The sequence below is a fragment of the Sciurus carolinensis genome, chromosome 5 (assembly GCF_902686445.1).
Source record: "Sciurus carolinensis chromosome 5, mSciCar1.2, whole genome shotgun sequence".
Taxonomy (NCBI): domain Eukaryota; kingdom Metazoa; phylum Chordata; class Mammalia; order Rodentia; family Sciuridae; genus Sciurus; species Sciurus carolinensis.
The window spans coordinates 168261590-168287635 of NC_062217.1; the positions used below are offsets into that span (position 1 = coordinate 168261590).

General features: G+C 39.7%; 2 protein-coding genes across 3 annotated transcripts; one reads left to right on the forward strand and one right to left on the reverse strand.

Moving 5' to 3' along the window:
* The first annotated feature begins 691 nt into the window (after window positions 1-691).
* Window positions 692-13470, forward strand: C5H10orf88 (chromosome 5 C10orf88 homolog). Of its 2 annotated transcripts, XM_047553883.1 has the most exons (6): window positions 692-923; window positions 1368-1571; window positions 2323-2395; window positions 4332-4538; window positions 6933-7384; window positions 11502-13470. In XM_047553883.1, the coding sequence occupies exons 1-6, from the start codon at window positions 760-762 to the stop codon at window positions 11734-11736; spliced, it is 1335 nt and encodes a 444-aa protein (XP_047409839.1). In that variant the 5' UTR covers window positions 692-759; the 3' UTR covers window positions 11737-13470. The 2 variants fall into 2 exon arrangements, with proteins under 2 accessions (XP_047409839.1, XP_047409840.1); XM_047553884.1 differs by lacking the exon at window positions 1368-1571.
* Window positions 13471-24175: 10705 nt separating this feature from the next.
* On the reverse strand, window positions 24176-25327 carry LOC124985283 (protein FAM24A-like; the record flags this gene model as incomplete). Its single annotated transcript, XM_047553897.1, has 2 exons — window positions 24176-24338; window positions 25209-25327. Coding segments are annotated over 2 exons (282 nt in total), but the record flags the coding sequence as incomplete, so codon positions are not given.
* Between the last annotated feature and the right edge of the window lie 719 nt (window positions 25328-26046).

Consider the following 26046-nt stretch of genomic DNA (forward strand, 5'->3'; position numbering starts at 1 on the left):
TGTCATTCACATTTTCTTTGAATCTCATTTCCATTTTTTTCAAAACGGGCTGTGCAAAGAAAGGACAAAGAGATCTGATCTACTTCTGATCCCACATAACAGGAAAACTCTAATTCCCACATTTCTCCATCCACACCCGCTGGATCTTCGGGACCTTCGCATTTCTGTCACCGGGAGCATCACTTCCTAGCTGCTGGAAACCTGGCCCGGTCCGCCCTGTCTCGGCCGCTGCACTGCCGGCGCCGCCTGCAGGCCCCGGCCTCGCAGCCCCGCGACCCTCCCTCCACCGAGAGCGCCTGGCGGGCGCCGAGCGCCGGAGAGAACCACCACCACACGAATCCGCCGCCGCCGCTCGGCGCCCCAGAAGCCGCAGGCGCGACGTTGCTCAGGCCGGAGCGGGAAAGATCCCGGCGTCCACTCCAGTGGCCAACAGGCCCGCAGGACCCGGGGAGCCAGGAGCACACGTCCGCCGCACCTCCGCAACCGTCCGCCGAAACGCACGGACTTCTCCACGCCAACGTCCGCCCCGCCCTCCACCTCTCCGCCCGCAGATTTGGAGCGCGCTTCCGGAGCCGCACGGCAGGGCGCATGCGTCCCTCGGCTTGCCGATATCGCCCCACAGAGGCGAGAAGCGGCGCCGCCGGGGTTTGTCTCGAGACAGCCGGAAGTCGCTGTGCGTCCTTCCCTCCGCTCTGCGCCGACCGAAACTCCAGCCCTGCCAGAGAGGTTCCGGGGCTGGCTGCGGCTGGAGGCGGCGGAATGGAGACCCGAACCCAGGACGCGGGACTGACCGGCCGCCCCACGCTGGCCTCTTCCTGGGGCGCGGCGAGCGGGGCCCTGGCCCAGAGCCTCCTCCTCACCCGGGCTGGCGTCGGTGCCCCGGACCTCGACTGGGAGGAGCTGCTGGCGCCGCCTGCTCCGGGGTGCGCCGGGCCGCCGGGTCCCGGGTCGGGGCGCTCGGCGACAGCCACGCTCCCGGGGAGACAGCGGGGGACGCGGGCGGGGAGCGGCGGGGCGCCGCGGGGCGGGAGGCCGGGGAGCGCTGGCAGGCGCATCCGCCTCGCCCGCCTGGGAACGAGGGGCCGCTCCTGGCCGCCCGGACGGCGCACAAGTCGCCCGGAGAGCCGCGTTGCCGGCGTGCGCAGACCCAGCTTGTGGGTTGGACGGGCTGGAGTCGGTAGCAGGTCGGGCAGGAGAGGAGAGGGCGGGCCGTGGGCCAGGCCCGGTTCCTGAGCGCTGCCTTTCCGAGGCCCCTGCGTTGCGGGAAGGCGCGCGGGCCTCGAGGGCCGGTGCGAGTGAGGGGCGCCAGGCGGGTGGCGAGCGCGCAGCGAAGCGGAGCGTCACGTCTGCACCCGCCTTGTCCTCAGCCAGGACCTGGTGCGCCTGAGCGGGACCCCCGACCCCCGAGGCGGAGCCCCCTGCTTCCTCGACCTGAGCTGCGACCCCGAGCGGGGTGAAGAGGTCCTCGCGCTGGCCATCCTGAGCTCGGCGAGAAACATGGAGGTGTACGCGGGAGAGGAGTACTGCGGCACCGGCAGGGGCAAGCGCGCCTGCTCCGTCCCCGACGGCAGGTGCGAGGCGCGCCCGCTGGCGCTGCTCCTCTGAACGGGGCGTTGCTCACGGCTGGCGTTGATGCCAGACCCGAGGGAGAGCACGAAACCTAGCAGTAGCCAGGCATGGTGTCGCCTGGACGCCTCTTCCAGGCAGGCACATCAGCCTGGTTGTTTTCGTAGATGTGGAAATGTAGGGCTGGGTAAGTGGAAGTGAGGGGTAGGTCACAGCTGGTTAGTGGAAGGGTTTATGAGGAGGAGCCCTGATGAGTGTTCCTAGTCTCTCCTTTCACTCAGCGGCTGGCTTCCCAGATGTTCCTGAAATTAATGAATCCATCAGTCTGGAACCCCGAGCACAGTGTTCCTCTAGGAAGCCCCTTTCAAGTGCAGCCTCTTTAATAACCTGTTATAAAACTTAAGCTCTGTGCCCCCAGCTCCCAGCAGATTCTGCTGCATTTTTAAAATATGATCGAAATTCTGAACTGTTCTATGTCCTGCGCAAGTTGAGAATAATAGGTGTGTTTATTGAGTTAGACTATGTGTGGCCTGTGCGCCGTGACTGAACGTGTGTTACTCCTTCAGTTCTCTCCTCTACCATAAGTGACCCAGTGTGGTCCTTAGGGCAGTGCAGTGCATTCAGGAGCCCCAACTCCCTGTGCCTCACCAGGAAAACTTGAGTCTCAGGATTGGGTATTGGCCTGGAAACATTTATTTTGAATTATAACTGTTAAAAGCAGGGATTTAACTAAAAAGTTATTTTTTTAATTTTTAGTGAACATGAAAAGATTATTTTATACAAAAAATATCTAAAATTGGAATCTTCCACACGTGCCTGTAAAATAAAGGTAAGCCATCACCCAACTTTAACTTATTTCAATTTTATCTAATTTTTGTTCTATATGTAATTATCTTCTGTATTGTCCCTAGTTTTATTAAGAAATAATTAGTCCTTTATTGTCCCTAGTTTTAATAAGAAATAGTAAGTATGTAAAAGAAAATTACTTTCCTAAAATATTTTTGATCCTTTTTAACATTGATTTTTTTTAAACTTTCACCAGTTAAGCTATGGAAAATATTTTGTTAATATAGTAGTGCTGTATTTCAAAGTTTTGGGAAATTTAGCTAAAACATTTTTTAATCTTTCTGCAAACCTGTGTTGCCAAAACAATTACAAACAAAACTTTGACCCCTGAATCAAGAATGAATGTAGTGAGAAAAGTTTCAGAGAAGAGAACCAAGAAGTTAAAGGGTTTGGGACTGTTGACTTCAGCATAAAGATATTGTTAAGGTGAACATTAGTGGTGATATCAAAGTCTAGAACAGTGGGAAATACACAACCAGAATATTAATTCAGCTTTGTTACTGTCACACCAGCCTGAGGAAGCTACTTCATCTGTTTGGACCTACTTCAGGAGTAAATTTAGGGGACTGATGAAAGAAAACTCTTGGGTATTTTTTGACTCTGAAGTTCTACATTTATTATCACTTATAGGAGATTGTGAGACTTAGTTTTTGAAAAAGAAAACATAAGTGATTTTCATAGCAGGTAGAGAGAACTCACAGAACTCATGAAAGTGAATATTTGAATGTCCATTGATGCCACATAGGCATTTAGGAATTACCAATAGTAAAAGAAATACCTGCCCTCATGTTGTTTATGTTCTACTGGAGCAAGACAGTAATAAGCAGACTCATTGAGTGAAATAGATGCTATATGTGATGGTGAGGAAGTGTGTGGGGATTACAAAGCAGAAGAGGGAGAATTGGTTGGGAGATAATATATAAATTTAATGGCTATTTCCTGGATTGTTGAGGACTTACATCTTTGGTTACACACTTAGTTTTTAGAGCATAGTTCTCCATTTACCTGTTGACACTTGGGTTTGTGTGTGTCACTCTGGTGAATATTTTTTTTGTAACTGTTGTATGGAAATGAAGGGTTGGTTCATTCATTGAACCTCTGGGTTATATATGAAAACTTGTTCTGGGGCAGTAGCATATGAAGGTGAAAATAAAAGTTTACCTGATACAGATTTTTGAGCACTTCCTCTGTGGTAGATACTAGACATTTTTACACATAAGCCAGATCTCATTTTTCTGCTGACTCAAGTTTTAGCATTTGCCAGGGTTACATAGGTTGTTGAGTCATAATGAAAACCCAGGTGTGTCTGATCCAAAGCTGTTCCCTTTCATTTTACTACTCTGTTCTGTGGACCACACATGAAGTGTCTTTTGGTTTAGAAACATGGACAACATAAAACACTGGAGTATAGCCCAAGGGTAGAGCCCATGCCGTGCATGTTTGAAGCCCTAGGTTGCACTGGGATAGAACCAGAGGAGTTAGGCTGCAAGCTCTGATTTTAACATTTCCTTACAGTTCTAAATCCTAAAAGACTGAATCGTATCTAGGATTTTAGTAAATACTGCTTGGGCTTCTAGACAACGACATTTGCATTAAATAATATTATACCAAATGGTGGTATGTTAAGGTCTCAGATTATTTATTTTTAATTCCTTAAATTAAGTAAAACTTTAAACTTATCAAACTTATTTTATGTGTATTGTTTTAGTTTGAAAAGGATTTCTTTATTTAAATAGTTGATCTGAGCCTTATGTTAAAATGGAAATTTTTCTATGACTATTTTAAAGACAACTTAAAAACATACTTGAGATTAATTTTTAGATTCTTGAATATTTCACTCGATTTGGTAATACTAGGAAGTGACTTTAAATTATTGTTTTTAATACCATTATTTCCTGGACCTTTTTGTTTCATAATAGTTGCTGTCCTTTGGTGAAAAGCAGTGCGTGTTCATCAGTAAAGTCGTCGTATATGTGAGACCAGCTTTAGCAAATTCTTCACCAAGCTCTCCTGCTCTAGGATCAAGGATAGACCTTGACAAGGTCCAAACCATAATGGACTCCATGGGGTCAAAGTTATCACCTGGAGCTCAGCAGTTGATGAATATGGTTAGATTTCAGCAGCAGGTAAGTAGAAATGTTTATCTTTCCACATAGTAAAAATTTCAAAATGATGGCCTTTTGTAAGGAAGTGCAGTATATTAAAATAAATTTTTTTTTTTTTTTTCCTGTGATACTGGGGATTGAACCCAGGGACTGATGCATACTAGGCAAGCACTCTACCACTGGGCTACATCCCTGGCCCTTCTTATTTTATTTTAGACAGGGTTTTGCTTAGGTGTCTAGGCTGTCCTTGAACTTGCAATTTTTTTTTTGTCTCAGTCTCCAAAGTAGCTGGGATTACAGGTGTGCGCCACTGCACCCAGCTAAACTTTTAATTCTTATTATTGATTTAACTGTCATCTGTTCATAGTTTGCAAAAGTCACAGTTTGTTGACATACCCTCCTATAAAAAGTTTTGACTGAAGAACTTCACAATTTTTCAGGAATTCATTCACCCATCATTCAGCAAGTATTTATTAAGCAACTTTGGTGAGTTATATGCTGGTTTGAGCACTTTCTAAGGTGTAAAAATGATCAATTTGTCTACAGCCTGCTTCTAAGGATTTTTACAGTCTAGATCATGTAAGCGGTGTCATACAGAAATAAATTAAAGGAGTGAACCTCCTTTGATCTAAAGGAATGTTGTTTAATGTTAAAATTTTGGAAATATAATCCATCTTGTTCCAGGAATATTTTAAGATTCATTTAAAACTTGCATTCCATAGGACAAGAAAAATTGACAAAAGGCTAACATTTCTCTATAAAGAGCCTTTTCCAAAGTGAATTTCAATAAAATAAATCGGATGGGTACTTGCTATTACAGTTGCTGCTGCCTCCAATTCTCTGGCCCTCATTATCCCCTTTCCTGCTTTATTTTTCCCTAAGGTATTTATCACCATCTACATCCCATGATGTATTTCTTCCTTACCTTTCCTCCTCCTTCCCTTCTTTCCTTCCTTCTTTTCTGGTAGTCTCTCCCTACTGTCTGAAGATTCTAAGAGGTAAGAGATTTTAATTTGTTCACTACTATATTTCTCATACCTCAAGTGGAGCTTAGCACACAAATTTCTGGTAAACATTTATTGATAAATGAATGTACATCTGACTGGTCTTGGAATAATTTTTAGAATGTCAAGATGAATATATGAACTGAGTTTCTTTAGCTAATTTTGATAATTACTTTTTCAGCCCATCTTTCAAAAATTGAAGAGCAATAAGTATAGGATGATAAACCCTGATAAAAACCTATAGTGAGCTTCTACACTTTGAATTTAAGAGCTCCATATGCCCTCACATGGACAGTTCAGTTAGAGGCCCTTTTGTCTTTCCTCAATGGAAAAATTGAAAAGCCTTATAGGGAGATAGTATACTTTCTCTTCAAGATGAAATCTTCTCAGGAAAGAATAACACAGAAGCAATTTAGTCATAGTACCAATATGGAACTTTGTGTGTGTGTGTGTGTGTGTGCACTAGGGATTGAACCCAGGACCTCACACATGACAGGCAAGTGCTCTACCATTGAGCCACATCCCTAGGCCTGTAACTCTTATTAAGGAGGAAATTCTTAAACACAGCCAAGTGGTAGCTCATTTAGTTATTGAAAATGTCACAAATGTATCCATAAAATATCCAGCTTTAAATAGTGCAATAGCATACAGCCTCCTCGAAAAACTCATTGCAAAAGATAGGACCAGGTGAAAATGAATAGCTTACCATATGTTGAAAGTTGGGGAATGACATAATTGAGTTCTAAGAAAATGATCAATTATTGTAATTCAATTGAGAGTATCATTCTTATTGTCATAAATCATTGTCATAATTTAAGGAGGAATTTGTAGTTAAAGTATTAAAATACATCACTTCAATTTTACTCTGCATGTTAGTATTTATGTTAATTTTTCTTTAGAAAAGAATTTTAACTCTTGCCTGTGGAGTTAGGTTGCTTGGATTTATGTGCTGGTTCTGCTGCTTACCAGCTGGTTACCTTGGCCAGGGACCTCTTGACTGGGTCTCTTCACCTCAATATTGAATAGTAATGACCTACTTCCTGAGGATGTTTTGAGGATCAAGTGAAGGAATGCACAGTGCCCGACTCCACGGAAGGACTGCAGAAGTTACCTGTCGGGCCAGGGTTGCAGCTCAGTTGGTGGAGCACTTGCCTAGCACATGTGAGGCACTGGGTTCGATCCCCAGCACCAAATAAAAAACACCTAAATAAATAAAATAAAGGTATTGTGTCCATCTGCAACTAAAAGTATATTTAAAAAATAAATAAAGGTATTGTGTCCGTCTGCAACTAAAAATATATTTAAAAAATAAATAAAATAAAGGTATCGTGTCCATCTACAACTAAAAATATTTTTTTAAAAAGTTAGCTGTCGTTTTTAATCTTGACATCTACCTGCTTCCTTCGCTTAGAACCGTATTCCCCTTGGAGAGCAGCTCCAGTCCGTTTTGGGAACTGCCGGGTACAAGCACATGACTGCGCTCCAGCCGTCGTCCACCTCAGGACCCCCGGACAAGTCGTCCTCCACACCTTTCCCGTTCAGAACTGGATTGACCTCTGCAAACGGGACTGAAAACGTGCAGACTTTCATGGATGAAAGCACAAGGCCACCTGGGGAGGGAAGTACCACCAACCGTGACGGGTGTAAGACTGCGCCGCAGAACCATTCCCTTCTTGAAAATGATCTTAAAAATGCAGTCTCTTCTTTCTCACCGAAGAAAGCAAGTGGCAGCTCCCTGCCCAGCTCCGAGTTGCTGCCCTTTCTCCAGAATTTATGCAGTCAAGTCAACCATCTCCGAGTGGGACATAATGCCAAGTGGCAGGAAAACCTCTCCAAGCCCCGTGAAGGCATTGTCGGTGTTGCGTGAGTATTTTATCTAAGACCAGTGTGGCTTAGAGCCGGTAGGTGAGAGAATCAGATGAAGGAGACAGGTTTGTCTCAATGAGAACTCTGTTTCCAGGGAAAATCTTAGCAGTTTTTACATTTTTCCGTGAACCCCCTTGTGGGGAGTGTCTGTTCTGCAGAGTGGAATGGGTGGCTTTGTAATGGTGCCTGTAACTGAAGGTGCTGCACAGTTCCCGGGCCTCGAGGGGAAGGGTGTGCAGCAGCACTGTGAGTTGGAGTAGGAAGTTATCTGCGGGAGTGGAGAGGCACTGTGGGAATCATGATCTTTCCATTGTTTTTATTTTTATTTATGTTTATGTTATTTTCTGGCTGGGTATGTTAAGCTTGTCGTTGCTTTGTAGATTATATTTGGTCTAGGTTAACTTTGGAATAATCAAAAAGTCTTTTACAAGTTTTTATGCCCTGGTCTCTTAATCCCTTATCTTTACAACATGTTTGATTAAGTGGCTAAAGACTTAGTACATTCTTAATCCTTTTCACAATTTAGTGTGTCAAAATAGTGTTCTAGGTTGAAATTCAGGACTTTGGTCATAGTTTATTTATTTATTGCTTAATCTCTCTTTGCTTAGAATTTTCATCTAAAAATGAGGTAGTTATATTAGTTTTTAACTAAACACCACTAACCACCAGCAGGATCAAATTGTCATTTATAGAAGACTCTGTCAACTGTAGCAGAATACACTCTTTTATTTATTTATTTATTTTTGAAGATTCACAGAGATAAATTATATAAATTATTGATGAGTCTTAAAGGAAACCTAACCAAATTTAAGAGAATTGGACCATAGAAAGTACTTTCACTGGCTACAAAAGACAAGAAATCATGTCAATAATAGAAAGACAAGACATTTAGATTTACTAAACACTTGTAGATTAAACAACAAATGTAAATCTATGATTCATGAAGTCTCAACAGAAAATTTTTTTTTTTTAGAAATACATGAAAATACAATAGATCAAAATTTGTGTGGTTGAGCTAAAGATGTTTTGGTAAGGATATGTATAGTACTATATGCTTGCATTTGTAAAGAGCAGAGTTTTCAAATCAAGAGCATGAAACTGCAGCTACTCAGTAAAAGTGAAGCAGATAATCTGAATAGTCTTATAACCACTAAAGAAATTGAATTTGTCTTTTAAAAGCCAAGCAAAACAAAACCAAAGCAAGCAGAAAGAAAGAAATGTTAAAGAATGGAAATCTATTTAATTGAAAAAAAAATCAATTAAAAAGCTGATCCTTTGAAAATTTCAGTAGTATTGACAAATTTCTAGCAAGACTGGCAAATAAGAGAGATGACACAAATCACCAATATGAGGAAAGTAATGGGAACTATCATTAAAGGCCCCAAAGCCCTTATAAAGATAAGGGAATATTATGACAATTTGATGCTCATTGATTTGACAACTGGGAAGAAATGAGTTAATTCCTCAAAAAACACAAATTACCAAACTCAATCAACATGAAATAACAAAATGCCTCTATGGCCACTAAATATTGAATTTGTAATTGGAGACATCATGAAAAGGAAATATCCTGTCACAAATTCTTCCACTGGAGAATTCTGATAAACATTTAAAGAACACCACTTTTACACACTTCCAAAAAATAGGAGAGGAGGGAAGACTTCCCACACATTTCATGAAGCCGGTATTATCCTGATACCCCAACTAACTTACCACCAAAGAAATAAATACATAAAAATGCATGTAAAACATGTTTATAACATAATTATACATATAATTCTGACAAAACACAGAGGACATGTGGACTGAAAATTGTAAAATACTGATGAAAGAAGACCTAAAGAAATGGAGCAATATACCATGTTAATGGATTTGAAAACTCAACAGTAATGTCAGTTTTCTCTTAATTGATATATATGTTTAGCACAATTCCTATCAAGTTTAACAAGAATTTTTTGTAAATATGAATGAGATGATTCCGAAATTTGGAAGTAGAAAATTATAAGTGGAAAGATAATAGTGCTAGAATTTTTTTTTTTTAAGAATAAAGGAGAGAAATCACTATTGGATTTCAAGAATCTGGTATTTGGTATGATGGCTAGACACAGATGAATAGAATAGAACAGAAAGCACAGAAATACTGCTCTATATAAGTAAACGAACTGATTTTCTACCAAGTTTCAAAAGTCATTCAATGGAGGGATAATAATCTTTTAGCATGTGGTGCTGGAACAACTGGATATTCACAGGCCAAAAAATGAACCATGATATAAATGTATGTTATACGAAGATTAACACACAGTAGAGCATAGACTAAAATGTTAAAGTATAAAACTGTAAAACCTTTTTAATATATGAGAGAAATTTTTAAGGACCTAGGAAAATAGTTCTTAGATATCACCAAAAGCATGATCCATAAAATGAATAATTGGTATGTACAATCCATTCAATATTTACAAATTCTACATATGAAAGACCCTGGTAAGAGGAGTAATATAGACTGGGAGAAAATATTTGTAAGTCAAGAATCCAACAAATGCCTTGTATCTAAAATATATGAAGAATTTGCAAAACTTGTTTTTAAACAATACCAACTAACTAGAACATGAATAAAAGATATGAAGAATTATTAGGAAGATGGATATATAAGTAGCAAATAAGCCCAGGAAAAGATGATCAATTGACTTCATTGCTATTAGGGAATGCATATTAAAACCACAAGGTATCTCTGTACACCTATTTGAATGACTAAAATTTAAAATTAAAAACAATACCAAATGCTGACAAGAATAAAGAGAAGCTAGATCTCATACATTGCTGGGAATTAATGGTACAACCACCCTAAAAAAATATCTGGGCAGTTTCTTAACAACTAAACACATAATTATGATACAACCTATCAACCATCATCCTGAGCATTTATCCCTAAGAAATGAAAATATGTGGCAACATAAAAAGCTGTACACAATTGTTCATAGGAGGTCTATTTGTAATAGTGCCAATCAATCAATCAAAATATCTCATGGTAGGTGAATGGTTATAGCGATATCATGAACAATGACTTAAACGGCTCAGCAGGGCATTATGCCAAGATCAAACTTTTCAGTGTTTACCCTCTTAAAAATAATTGAGGACTCCAAAAATCTTTTAGTTTGCAGTTATATAAAATATATGTTTATCAATAACAGTTAAACCTTTACATAGCAACATAAGTGTTTATAAAAATAGCCAAACTTTTTAAAAAGTTTAACAAGAATAATGTTTTAGATTTATGCAACTCTGTAGAGCTTTTGGCCACATTCTCATGGATCTTACACTATAGCATATGTAATAAGATAGCTAGTATAGAACAGCAGGAATACGGATAATAGTTAATCTATGAAAATGCACTTCTTTATACAGTGAATCTACTACCTGAGGAAATTCTAAAGAGAATTCACAGCCTTGATTTTTTTTTTTTTAGTCATCAGAGCAATGATATACATTGTGTAGACTCTGGAAAATGCCACTGCATATTCATGAGAGAATGAGGATGAAAAAGTCAAATAACATCTTAACTATTAATATAAAAGCACTTTTACCTCATTGAACCCCTGAAGGAATTATGGAAACCCTGAGCATTGTGGATTTTAGAAATTGGTGTGCTTTTGATTCTATTTATTTTTGTGTGTTCATCCTAGTTAAATTCATAAACATATTCAGATCAGATTAGCAAAGAACCTTCTAGTATTTTAGTAAAGTTGTTTGTATTTAAGAGGATAAAGCTATATGATTATAGGGTTGCTTTGGAAAAGGTATTTTAAAAAAAAAAGTTGGGCAAAATCAGTTTTTATTTGGAACTTATAATTTTAAAGGCCATTCCCAAAGACTTGTTTTTAAAGGATGGGTATTCACTTTTATATTCCCACTTCAATTGAATACTTAAGAAGAAGAAGTAAGGAGTAAGTGTTGGGCATTCAGGGCTGCTGTGGTCACCTGTTGCCTATGTGTTTTGGTCACAGTGCAACTGTGGACACAAGTTTCAGCCATGTTCATTGACTGCTAGTTGCACGACTTGCTTGTTTTTGTTGTAATAGTCGGGAAAATTGATAAACTTCTTCAACTTTATTTTTAGAATGGAAGAACAGCCTATTTGCTCCTACTTGGAGAAGATTCTCTCTAAAAATATGGAACTGATGGAAAAGAAACTTGTGGACTACATTGATCAGCGAATGCATCAACTGCAGGAGCACATAGATGACAAGGTAGCCTTGTTGATGGACTTCCTGCAAAATCCCAACTCCCCGCCCACTGGGCTGCCTCTGAGACATTGTGACTCTGGAGAAAGACTTTCCAATGGAGAAAGATAAGCTCTCAGCGTATAGTGACCTGCAGATATTTATTACCTATTTATTACAAAACCCAAACCTAAAAACATTTATGAAAGCCAAGTATTTGATGTCCTGTGAAGGCTCATCGGCTGACATAAAGTGACCTCAGTGTTTTTACTGCCCTTGTTACTGTAAATCCAGTACTGTACACTAAGAGTTAACACCGAAGTCAGAAGTTATTCTTGTTTGCAATGTTTTTCACTTACAGATTTTTTATATGCTTGTGTGTTGTCTTTAAATGCTTATGAATTTCTAATGCAGTTCATTGGTTTGTATTGTATATGTGTTCAGTTGAATTGAATTTTTTTTATTTATGTAGACACCTTATTTTATAGTCTTAGGAATATGAAAAATAGTGTTTAGAGTATTTGATATTCTTTTCTTTATCTAATTGTTCTTGGAATATTGGATATTTATAACCTTTAATTCAAGTCACCAATTTACATTTTGTGTTGTTTATTTAAGGTAATGAATCGAACACCATGTTTGATATGTGGAAAATTAGTTTACACAGTGGAAAATTAGTTTACACCAAGGCTGTTAGTACTGTTTGTTTTATTATAAGGTAGCTATATATAGGAAAGTATAAAATCAGAACCAGCCTATTCCTTTTTAAGATTACTACTTTGACTTTGATGTTTGACATAAAATGGGAGCATTCATCTCATTTGGTCTTAGTAGCCCCAGACAATAAAAGGAAGTCTTTCTTTTCTTAAACTGATACAAGTTCTTCTCCCCAGAGTCCTTCCTGGCATATTTAATGTGTGACATCCTGAGAATCTGCATTGAAGTATTAAGACATATGAATAAAGGAGGTTACAAGACTCTAGCAGACTTAATTTTCAGAATTTATAACTTGTATACATGTTGAAGGGTGATGTATTTGCAGCTAAAAATAAATGCATCTACTCTGGAAGCTGCTTGTCTTAAGCAAATAGAACTCTCATCTTGAACTAATTTTATTTTAAATTGTTTCATGTTTTAGAAAAAGGATTATTTCATACTCATTTATTATTTTGGCAAATTTGTTCTCTAAAATGAGGGCTAATTTACATATGGCATATTCATTTTTATTTTACTACAAAGGTGACACAATATATTAAACACACTGACCATAGTCTCAAGGATTTGCATATCATTTTTGCTAGTCCTTTATTGACCATTATTCATGGGACAATCAGAACATATAGTTCTAAGGTAGCATTTCCTTATTGAGAATTAATCTGTCTCAAGGCTAAACTCAGGAGTGCAGTCTTACAGCTTCTGGTAGTTTGGGTCTACTCATTGATTCATAGAATGCCTCACTGGAATGCAGCCACAATCGCTGATTCCGAGCAAGGACCATGAATGAAAATGGATACAGACAGTTGAAAGACCAAGTCTGAGTTCTTTCTGCATGTATTTGATGGTGAAATACTGTAACTGAGAGGGAAGATTTTAAAAAGTAATAATTGGCAATATGAATGTCACATATGTATGAAATTCTGGGGGTTTTATGTATTTATTAAGATTTAAAACAAAACCAGTACAACAATGGAACTTATTGAATTAGTCAGTATGTTAAAAATCAGACAAAATACCCATAAAAGTATTTCTATTTCAAATGACTGATTTGAGTTTTATTTTCTAATGTGTAGTAGCAAATTTGTGAACTTAAAAGTATTATAGTCAAAGAGCTTATGCAGCATCATTAATAGTATTTTCTATAGCTCTCAAAATATATTTGATCAACAATGTTTCTTCCCCTGAAATTTAAAAAAAAAAAAGATTCTTTTCAACCATATATGTCATTTCTGTAATGAGGTTCATTCACAAATTTTCAAACTTAAAGATGTATTATGCAAGACTTTGTCAATGTATTTTTAAAGGTTACTGAATTTGATTTTTTGTTTTCTTTTATAAGAAGACTTTTTAAAAGAGCAGTTTTAAGTTCATGGCAAAATTGAGAGGAAGGTACAGAGATTTCCCATCTGTATTCACTCTAACACATGGATACCCAACCTCCCCCTTAATACCCGCCCACCACCAGAGTGGTACATTTGTGAACAAGGGTAGAACCTACACTGACATCATTATTCATTATCACATGACGACAGTCCATATTTCACAGAGGAGTCACTCTTGGTGTTCCACAGTCTATGGATTTGGATTAATGTACGATAACACGTATCCACCATTTAAGTATCATACAGCATAGTTCCACTGCTCTCAGAATCCTCTCTGCTCCACTTGTTCATCCTTCCCACTCCCAACTCCTAGCAACCACTGAACCTTTTTTTTTTTTTTTTTTTTTTTTTTTTGGTGCTGGGGATTGCACTTACCACTGAACCACATTTCTAACCCTTTATTTTTTATTTTGAGACAGATTCTCACTAAGTTGTGTAGGGCCTTGCTAAATTGGTAGGACTGACTTTGAACTTGCAATCATCAGGATTTCAGGTGTGCACCACCACGCCTGGCTAAACTTCTACTGTCTCCATAGTGTTGCCTTCTCTAAAATGTTATGTAGTTGGAATCATGCAGCTTGTAGCCTTTTCAGATGGGTTTCTTTGAATTAGCAAAATGCACTTGCATTTCCTCCCCATCTTTTCATGGCTTCATTTCTTTGTTTTCACTATATAAATTTTTTAATAAATCAGAATTATAATCTTTCATAGTGCAGGCAAATAATATAAGGATCACAGGACTTTTATACTATTATCATTTCCATCCAATAAATAAATTATAAGTTTTTACTTAATTGTGGCTTGTCCTTAAAAGCAAAACAAGTTTATCAAGCTTGATACATTCAATACCAGGTGCTTGGATCAGGTGAATAAAATAATTCAAAGTAGCCAATAGTTATCATTTGAGTTCCTTTACTACACCCTGTGCCCCATGCAATCTCTTTGATCTTTCAAATTAGCAGATTGTACTGTGGTAAGATAATACTCCATTTTAAAAATAACTTTTTTCAAATAAGCTTTTGTGTGTGACATTGGTTTATTTTATTACCCATTTAGGGATTAACATACATCACCTTGAGAGAGATCCAAGGTGGTGGACTAGAGGGAGGCTGCATTCTTTGACGCTCCTTAACTCAGGTTTCAAGCAGAGGATATCTGTTTCTCTGTGAGGCAGTCTTTACTGCTTATCAATCTCCTGCTGTTTACCCCATTTGTCTGCTGCAATCATCTGCAGTCTGCCAGCATATCAACTCCTCTTTGAGTGTAGATTTCTCACTGACTGGCACCAATCATCCCTCATTTGCCCATTTGCCTGCCTCTTGCCTCCCCATCACCTGCCTTTCACCTACTCATCACCCACCGCTCAAGGTTCACCTGCTGATCATCCACCAGTAGCCTGCAGACCAACCACAGACTGCCAGTGGATCACCAGCTGCCTACTGTTGCCTGGAAGTCCACTGTCACAGTACCTGCAGGTTTGGTTACACATGGCTGCTGCCATTTTGAGACAACAGCCAGGACCTGCAGGACCCCCCAGCCAGACTGATGGAGTCCTGTCTCCAGGAACCCCCAACCAGACTGACCACACCCTGCCTACAGGACCCCTGGCCAACCACGCCCACACCCCGAGCTGCAGCTCCCCATTTGCCAACACATTTGGAAGCCATTTGGCCATCTTGGATTATCCTGGAAGCGGAAGTTCCCATCTTTAGGTGGGGCAAATCCCATCCTGAGATGCCTACTAGAGACTGGAAACTCATTGTTAGGTACCTCCCATGCCTCAGGCTGCTGAAGACTGGGGGGTTTGAATAGTATATGACTGTTATAGTGTAGTTTTTCTTTTTCTCCTTTTTGAAATTTTTTAAGATGTTATTTCTTTATTTTTCTTGCTCTATTTTCCTCTTTATTACCTGTTTTCTCAGAGTCTCTTTCTCCCTTTTCTCATGCTAACAACCAATTTCTTTTGATGCACTTTCATTCTTCCTCAGATCTAGAACTTCTATATACTCTATTCTTGTCCCATTAACAGTTATATCCTACACCCTTCCCCATCCTTTGTCCTCCATTAGAAACTGCAGACCTTATTGCAAATCTATTTGTTACACTGTAGATAATAATTGAACACATCCTCTCTGTTTATTATGACAATATTGTTAATGTCTTCATAGGGGCTTTTTGGTTTAGGGCTGCATACTGTCTGTACTGGGCACTGCTAATATTGATCTCCCCCTTAAAGAAGAGGTTTTGGAAACCTATAGGGTCACTATAAGCCTATAGGGGGGAACTGTAATACCCCAGGACCTGCACTGCTAGAGGGAAAGATACATGAACAACATGAAAAAACAAGGGAAGAAAATGTTCCAAACAAACCTAGATTCTATATTAATAGAATTCAGTGATAGCATGGTAGAAGAAATGTCAGAAAAGGAATTCAGAATATACATAATTAAAATGATTGATGAGATCAAGGACCTCGGAATCAGACCAGAGACCCTTCATCTTATAGAAGAAAAAATAGGTCCAAATCTTCAACTTGTTGGGTTAGGATCAGACTTCCTTAACAGGTCTCCCATAGCACAAGAAATAAAAGCAAGAATCAATAACTGGGATACATTCAAACTAAAAAGTTTTTTCTCAGCAAAGGAAACTATCAGCAATGTGAAGAGAGAACCTACAGAGTGGGAGAAAATCTTTGCCACTCATACTTCAGATAAAGCACTAATTTCCAGAATATATAAAGAACTCAAAAAACTACACCAAGAATACAAATAATCCAATCAACAAATGGGCTAAGGAAATGAACAGACACTTCACAGAAGAAGATCTACAAGCAGTCAACAGATATATGAAAAAATGTTCAACATCTCTAGTAATAAGAAAAAAGCAAATCAAAACTACCCTAAGATTCCATCTCACCTCAATTAGAATGGCGATTATCAAGAATACAAGCAACAATAGGTGTTGGCAAGGATGTGGGGAAAAAGGTACACTCATACATTGCTGGTGGGGTTGCAAATTAGTGCAGCCACTCTGGAAAGCAGTGTGGAGATTCCTCAGAAAGCTTGGAATGGACCCACCATTTGACCCAGATATCCCACTCCTCGGCCTATACCCAAAGGACTTAAAATCAGCATACTACAGAGATACAGACACATCAATGTTCATAGCTGCTCAATTCACAATAGCCAGATTGTGGAACCAACCTAGATGTCCTTCAATTGATGAATGGATAAAGAAACTGTGATATATATATATAATATATATATATATATAATGGAATATTATTCAGCTATAAAGAATAATAAAATTATGGTATTTGCAGGCAAATGGATGAAATTGGAGAATATCATGCGAAGTGAGATAAGCCTATCTCAAAAAACCAAAGGACGAATGATCTTGCTGATAAGCGAATGATGACACATAATGGAGGGTGGGAGGGGGGCAAGAATGGAGAAAGGAGGGACTGTATAGAGGGAAAAGACGAGTGGGAGGGGTGGGGGGGAAGGAAAAAATAACAGAATGAATTAAACACCATTACCCTATGTAGATGTATGATTACAAAAAAAAATGATTCATAAAGCAAAGGATGAGATAAGAGAGCAAATGCAGGAAATGAATGAGCACACCAATAAGCAGTTGAAAGAACAACTGCAGGAAGCAAAAGATCATTTCAACAGATTCTTAAAAAAAAAAAAAAAAACAAATCCTTGAAATGAAGAAATCAATAAACCAAATAAAAAACTCAATGGAAAGCATCACCAACAGACTAAATCACTTGGAAGACAGAACCTCAGACAATGAAGACAAAATATTTAATCTTGAAAATAAAGTTGGTCAAACAGAGAAGATAGTAAGAAATCATGAACGAAACCTCCAAGAACTATGGGACATCATGAAAAGGCCAAATTTAAGAATTATCAGGACTGAGGAAGGCAGAGGTACAAACCAAAGGAATGAACAACCTATTCAATGAAATAATATCAGAAAATTTCCCAAACATGAAGAATGAAATGGAAAATCAACTACAAGAGGGGGGTTACAGAACACCAAATGCACAAAATTAAAACAGATTCACACCAAGGCACATTATAATGAAAATGCCTCACATACAAAATAAAGATGGAATTTTGAAGGCTGCGAGAGAAAAGCATCAGATTACATAAAGGGGGAAACCAATATGGATATAAGCAGATTTCTCAGCCCAGACCCTAAAAGCTAGAAGGGCCTGGAACAACATATTTCAAGCTCTGAAAGAACATGGTTGCCAACCAAGAATCCTATACCCAGCAAAACTAACCTTCAGATTTGAAGACAAAATAAAATCCTTCTAGGATAAACAAAAAGTTAAAAAAAATTACAAATAGAAAGCCTACGCTACAGAACATTCTCAGCAAAATATTCCATGAGGAGGAAATGAAAAACAACAATGTAGGTCAGCAAAGGGAGGAACTACCTTAAAGGAAAAACCAATCAAAGGAGAAATCAAGTCAAGTTAAAAACCAAAAATAAGCCCAAAAGACTGAGAATACAAATCATATCTCCATAATAACCCTAAATGTTAATGGCCTAAACTCATCAATCAAAAGACAGAAATTGGCAGATTGGATTAAAAAGAAAGACCCAACAATATGCTGCCTTCAAGAGACTCATTCATAGAAAAGGACATCCACAGGCTAAAGGTGAAAGGATGGGAAAAACCTACCACACGCACGGACTCAGTAAAAACGGGTGTGGTTTCCATCCTTAGTTCAGATAAGGTGGACTTCAAGTCAAAGTTAGTCAGAAGGGATAAAGAAGGACATTTCATACTGCTTAAGGGAACCATAAATCAGGAAGACATAAAAATCATAAATATGCCCCAAATAATTGCACATCATGCACATCAAACAAATGCTTCTCAATTTCAGGAATCAAATAGACCACAACACAATACTTCTGGGTGACTTTAACATATCGCTGTCACCACTGGATAGATCTTCCAAACAAAAACTAAACAAAGAAACCACAGAACTCAATAACACAATCAATAACTTAGACTTAACAGACACATATAGAATATTCCATCCTTCAACAAGCAAATATACTTTCTTCTCAGCAGCTCATGGAACCTTCTATAAAATAGACCATATGTTATGGCACAAAGAAGCCCTTGTAAATGCAAAAAAAAAAAAAAAAAGAGAGATACTACCTTGTGTTCTATCAGATCATAATAGAATGAAATTATAAATCAATGACAAAATAAAAAACAGAAATTACTCCAACACCTGGAGACTAAATATTATGCTACTGAATGAAGTGTGGATAACAGAAAACATCAGGGAGGAAATAAAAAAAAAGTCTTAGACGTAAATAAGAATGACAATACAACATATCAAAATCTCTGAAAGCAGACACTATGAAAGCAGTACTAAGAGGAAAATTCATTACAGTGCATTCAAGAAAAGAAAAAAAAAATCAGCGCCTAAATGACCTAAGATTACAGCTCAAAGCCCTAGAAAAAGAAGAACAGAAGAACATCAAAGTAGTAGAGGACAGAAAATAATTAAAATCAGAGCTGAAATCAATGAAATTGAAACAGAAGAAACAATTAAAAAAACTGACAAAACAAAAAGTTGGTTCTTCGAAAAAGTAAACAAAATAAACCCTTAGCCACACTAACAAAGAGAGAGAAAACACAAATTACTAAAATTCATGATGAAAAAGGAAATATCATGACAGACACCACTGAGAAATATAACATAATGACAAGCTACTTTGAAAATCTATACTCCAACAAAATAGAAAATATCAAAGACATCAACAAATTTCTAGAGACTATGATCCTCTCAAACTGAACCAGTAGGACATACACAGTTTAAACAGATCGATATCAAGCAATGAAATAGAAGAAGCCATTATAAACCTACCATCCAAGAAAAGCCCAGGACCAGACAGATTCTCAGCTGAGTTCTACAAGACTTTCAAAGAAGAACTCATTCCAATAGTCCTCAAAGTAGTCGAGGAAACAGAAAAGGAGGGAACCCTTCCAAACTCATTCTATGAAGCTAGTATCACTCTGATACCAAAACCAGACAAAGACACATCAAGGAAAGAAAATTTTAGACCGATATTTCTGATGAATATAGACACAAAAATCCTTAACAAAATTCTGGCAAATCGCATACAAAAACATATTAAGAAGATAGTACACCACGATCAAGTGGGGTTCATCCCATGGATGCAAGGTTGGGTCAACATCCAGAAATCAATAAATGTAATTCATCACATCAATAGACTTAAGGTTAAGAATCATATGATTATTTCAATAGCTGCAGAGAAAGTGGTCAACAAAATATAACACCCCTTCATACTCAAAACACTAGAAAAAATAGGAATAGTAGGTACATACCTCAACATTGTAAAGGCTATTTATGCTAAGCCCCTGGCCAACATCATTCTAAATGGATAAAATCTGAAAGCATTCCCCTTAAAAACTGGAACAAGACAGGGATATCCTCTTTCACCACTTCTGTTCAACACTGTCCTTGAAACTCTAGCCAGAACAATCAGACAGACCAAAGAAATTAAAGGAATACAAATAGGAAAAGAAGAACTCAAGCTGTTGCTATTTGCCGATGACATGATTCTATATTTAGAGGATCCAAAAAACTCCACCAGAAAACTTCTAGACCTTATAAATGAATTCAGCAAAATAGCAGGCTATACAATCCACATGCATAAATCTAAAGCATTTTTATTCATAAGTGATGAAACATCTGAAAGGAAAATGAGGAAAACAACTCCATTCACAATAGCCTCGAAAAAAAAATACTTGGAAATCAATCTAACCAAAGAGGTGAAAGATCTCTACAATGAAAACTACAGAACATTAAAGAAAGAAATTGAAGACGACCTTAGAAGATGGAAAGATCTCCTGTGTTCTTGGATAGGCAGAATTAATATTATCAAAATGGCCATACTTCCAAAGGCACTATACAGATTTAACACAATTCCAATTAAAATCCCAATGACATTTCTCATAGAAATAGAGAAAACAATCGTGAAATTCATCTGGAAGAACAAAAGACCCAGAATAGACAAAGAGTGGGAAGGAAGAGTGATGCAGGAGGTATCACAATACCAGAACTAAAACTCTACTATAGAGGAATAGTAACAAAAACAGCTTGGTATTGGCACCAAAATAGACAGGTAGACCAATGATACAGGAGAGAACACACAGAGACATACCCACATAAGTTCAGTTATATCATACTAGACGAGGGTGCCAAAAACTTACAATGGAGAAAAGATAGTCTCTTCAACAAATGGTGCTGGCAAAACTGGAAATCCATATGCAATAAAATGAAATTAAACCCCTATCTCTCCTGTATAAAACTCGACTCAAAGTGGATCAAGGATCTAGGAATTAGATCTGAGACCCTTCACCAAATAGAAGAAAAAGTAGGCCAGAATCTCCATCATGCTGGCTTAGGACCAGACTTCCTTAACAAAACCCCCATAATGCAAGAAATAAAAGCAAGAAGCAATAAATGGGATGGATTCAAACTAAAAAGCTTTTTCTCAGCAAAGGAAACAATCAATAATGTGAAAAGAGAGCCTACAGAGTGGGAGAAAATATTTTCCACACACACTTCAGATAGAGCACTAATCTCCAAAGTTCATAAAGAACTTAAAAAACTTTACACCAAAAATACAAAGAACCCAATCAATAAATGGGCTAAGGAACTGAGCAGACACTTCACAGAAGATCTACAGGTGATCAACAGATATATGAAAAAGTGCTCATCAACCCTAGTAATTAGAGAAATGCAAATTAAAACCACCCTAAGATTTCATCTAACTCTAATTAGAATGGCTATTATCAAGAACACAAGCAATAATAAGTGTTGGTGTGGATGTGGGGAAAAAGGCACACTCATACATTGCTGGTAGAGCTACAAATTGGTGCTGTCACTCTGGAAAGCAGTGTGGAGATTCCTCAGAAAACTTGGAATGGACCCACCATTTGACCCAGCTATCCCACTCCTCAGTTTATACCCAGAGGATTTAAAGTCAGCATACTACAGTGATGCAGCCACATCAATGTTCATAGCAGTTCAATTCACAATAGCTAGATTGTGGAACCAACTAAGACGACCTTCAGTTGAATGGATAAAGAAACAGTGATATATATACACAATGGAATATTACTCAGCCATAAAGAAGAATAAAATTATGGCATTTGCTGGTAAATGGATGAAGTTGGAAAATATCATGGTAAGTAAAATAGGCCAAGTCCAAGAAACCAAAGGTCAAATGTTTTCTCTGATAAGAGGATGATGATACATAGAGAGGTGGGAAAAGAATGAAGGAACTTTGCATGGTGTAGAGGAAACTGGGGAGGGAGAGGGTGGGGGAAGGAAAGTAGAATAGTAGAATGAGACAGATAGTATTACCCTATGTATATGTATGATTACACGAATGGTGTGAATCTACATTGTATACAACCATGGAAATGAAAAGTTGTGCCCCATTTGTGTACAATGAATCAAAATGCAGTCTGTAAAAATTAAAAAAAAAATCACCCTGAGTCAGCTACTTAGCAATAACTTATAAGTCAGGCAAATATAGGGTCTTAAAAAATAAGAACATTACATCTTAGTCAAAGACAACATAGATAAATAGTGAATTATTGGTGTATATTTTTAAAATGTGATGTGTTAACTGATGGAAATAAAAAATTCACCCTCAACATTTTCAAAAAGTATTCCCTACTGTAGTTTAAGCCGACTGAACCTCTTCTGATTGTTTGCTGAGAATTTCCTGGTTTTTGGAAAAGTGGCCTGTTTCAAAGTTCAGTTTGATTACGTGACTTTTAGCATGAGTGAAAACATATTGGTTAGGTATGGTATGCTGGGGTCTGATGCGGGAGCTCAGTCCAAAGCAATGACCTCCCACAAATTTAAACACCTTTAGCATGAATTTCATCAACTTGTTACATTTGCACACTTGATCTTCTTAATTCAGACACAGCAGTAAATCCTGAAATATATTCTTTCATTTTAACTTTGCTCATTAATCACCCATATCCAGCCATTGACCTTACTACCACCCAATTCATTAGGAAGGATTTTTCTGAGTTCAAGTGGCGACAGACTGGCTCAAAACCCTGACGGAAGGGGAAACTAAGCTCGGAGAACAGAGGTTCCTCTACTGCTCACTTGAAAAATTGGGCCAGGGCAGGAGCCAGGGCCTGGCTCTGTCCTCCACCACTGAACCTCAAACCTTGCAAATGACCTCTTGTTCCACATCCCAGTGCCCCCGGCTCTGCGAGCCAGATGCTGAGCTGTGGCTGTGAGCCATGGGTCCTCAGAGGAATTCAGTCACAGGCAGCTTGAGGAAGGGGAGGCGCTTTTGTTTTTGTCCCGCGTTCTAGATGGTGAGCACCTCGCTCACCATCCACACTGCGTGACCATTCAGGAGCTCTGGGCTAGATGGAGGCTGGAGGTCCAACAGAGGGAGGAAGGGGCCAGGGCTGTGTTCAGGATTTTTGAGCTGAACTGTGTAAAGCAATCCGCGTGTGTCTCTGGGAATTCTCTGTAACTCATGCCCATGGGGACTTTCACCCATGCCTGCTATTTTGCTAAGTGCCCATCCTGTGACTGACATCTAGGTCAGGTGCTTGCAAACTCAATCTGCTGAACTGTATCTCTGGTGGCAGAAGCAGCCCAGACTATGTAAGCCTCTTTTCACAGCCCCTTCTGGTCCTTCAGTTTCTTATATAAATGAGACTTCACCTTGGCCCTAGTAATAGCCACGAGAAGGGTCCAGTGCTGCCCACAGGAGAATGTGTGACCATGAAAAGCCTATGAGAGCCCCAGAAGCAAGAGAGTGCTTCCAGTTCTGGAAGACACAGATATCTGGGTGGACAGTGTGCCCTCGCGGTTAGCACGAGCCACAGTTTGAGAATGGGTCTGAGCCTTTGTAAAACCCAAATGGAACCAGACATTCATTTTTTCAGAATTTCAAAAAGAGGGTTCTACAAATTAAATCTAACTTGGCACCAGGGAAAACGTGGGCTCATTCAGAGGCATCAGATTTCTTTCTGCCTATGCTGCTAGGAAGAGTCAGTCAAAACTCAGTTTTCAAATGCTTTTGTTTTTCATGCCAGGCACCTAGCAATATGCTGTCCCTTCTTGTTACACCATTCATGTGGCCTCTATTTTCTACACTCTCTACTTACATTGCAATATAAAATTACGCTAGTTGCCTCTAGTACTAAAGTGGTAACACAAAACTTTAAGAAAAGGACATTTAAAACTAGCAACAAGAACAACTGGAGGCAGGCAGGATTATTTTCATTATTGTACCTTTATGTAAAAGTACATAAATCTCATTAGTACATAAAGATATAAACACTATAGAACTTGAAAAATAAGGCATTTTACTAAGAAAGAAATATTGTTCATGAATGTGTGTCCACCATTCCCATGTCAGAGTCCCTCATTTGTGCTACAATAGCAAGGTGGCAGGGAATCATAATCTGTGTACAGGCTATACTCATCACAGCACGGGAGGGCAGGACAAGACTCGCTGCCGACTTTAGATGGGATGACCTTGCTCTGGAACTTGCTTGGATAGCATTCCTTTGCCGCTCTTAAGAAAAAACACACCAAAGCATGGGCTTAGAATTTTTCTTCACAGTGCATTTCTTACAATTACCAGGGCTGTCTGGGAGGTTGAGGGTTGGAGCCAGTCACACGTGGCACCAGCCCTGGGTGAACCCTCTCTGGCCCTGTGCCAAGTTCTTCATGCTTTCCTACAACTGCTGTGCGTGTAAAATCAGGAGTGTGACTGGCAAGCAGGGACCCCCAGCTGCTCGCTGCAGGCGTGATGGGGAAGATGCCACAGCTGGCTGTGACCTGGCCTCTGGATTCACCACCTAACTCCAGAACGGGGGACACCAGTGCTGTGACAACCAGTCTCCTCCACACTTGAGGTCCTCTCCCCAAACCTTAAACACCTCCCACTTGACCTGCACTCCATCGTCAGCTGTCTTCTAAAGGACCTGTCCTACAGACCCACCACACTGTCCCCAAGGCCACCAGCAACGGAATGGAGGAACATTCCGAGTCCTGACTGTGGCAAAAGGAGGTCAGTGCAACCAGTCCTCGAGTCCATGGGAGGCAGAGCTCATTCCCACAGCGTCCCCCTCGGGCTGTTCAGTCTAGCGCCCAGGACCACGGGAGGCTCAGCAAGGGGCTGTTAAACACATGAAGGGAAACCCAGCGAGATCCAGTGACCCAGAGCCACGCTGACAAACAGCCTCTGGGCAGAGAACATTCTACTTAGGAGTCACAGCCCAAGCCAGAAGGAAATAACCCCAGGTCCTGTGCCTTTGCCTCCTCCAACCTGCCTGTGGCTCCTGACCTCACGCAGGGAGTGGCCATGCAGCAAACAAGGAGCAGTCAAGCGAGAGCCCAGGTGTCCCACCTGAGGGGCGCTCACTCTACCCACGTGACTCACTTCAGTACACTGGAAACTTTGAAGAAAAGACTGAGGACCACACATATCAGCACAATGGCAGCAAACAGTAAGCCACTCCCAATGCCGATGAAAATCTTCGTCTTGAGATCGAACATCTTTCACACCTGGACAGAGAAGTGCAGGCAAGGAGTGAGGGTGGCTTCTCCCCCACATGCCATCAGCTACCTCCACACGCTTCCCTCAGGGAGGAGGAACGGACCCCAAACTCAGATCCTCCATGTGTAAACCATGAGAGACTCTTCCCACAGAGGCCGACGCAGGCCCAGGGCTGGGTAAGAGGTTTACTTCTGTAGGAGGAGGAGCTGAGATGCAAAATCCAGACAGAAGGAGTGGAAGGACAGCCAGCCAGGGGGCAGACTGCCTCTCACCAGCAGTGGCAGCCCTTAGTTTACCATTAGGCCTGCGCTGGAGCTGATGGCTTTGTGCCTGGGCCTCTGAACTGCATCACATTCGGTCAGAATGACTTCTTGCTGCACCTTAGCTTTAAAAATGTTTTATGGGTCTAAGGGAATCACTTTCCTTCAAAGAAATATTGTCTGACAATACTGATAATATGCAAACCTATTTTTTAAGTAGTAAATGTTTGAGGGAAAAACCTTTTTAATTCACCTATTGCCAACTGGGTCCTATCAAGTCATGGTTAAGGAGATTCTGGAAGCTTCCAGTCGACCACCACCCCAGGCTGAGATGGGGAGTGACCCTGAATCTGCTTCTTCAGGGGCATCTTATCCCTCATCTAATAGACCATGGCTGTTCCTCCTGCCAGGAAATCTAATTTATCTGGGATAAGCAGTTTGTTTCATCTCACTCTAAAATT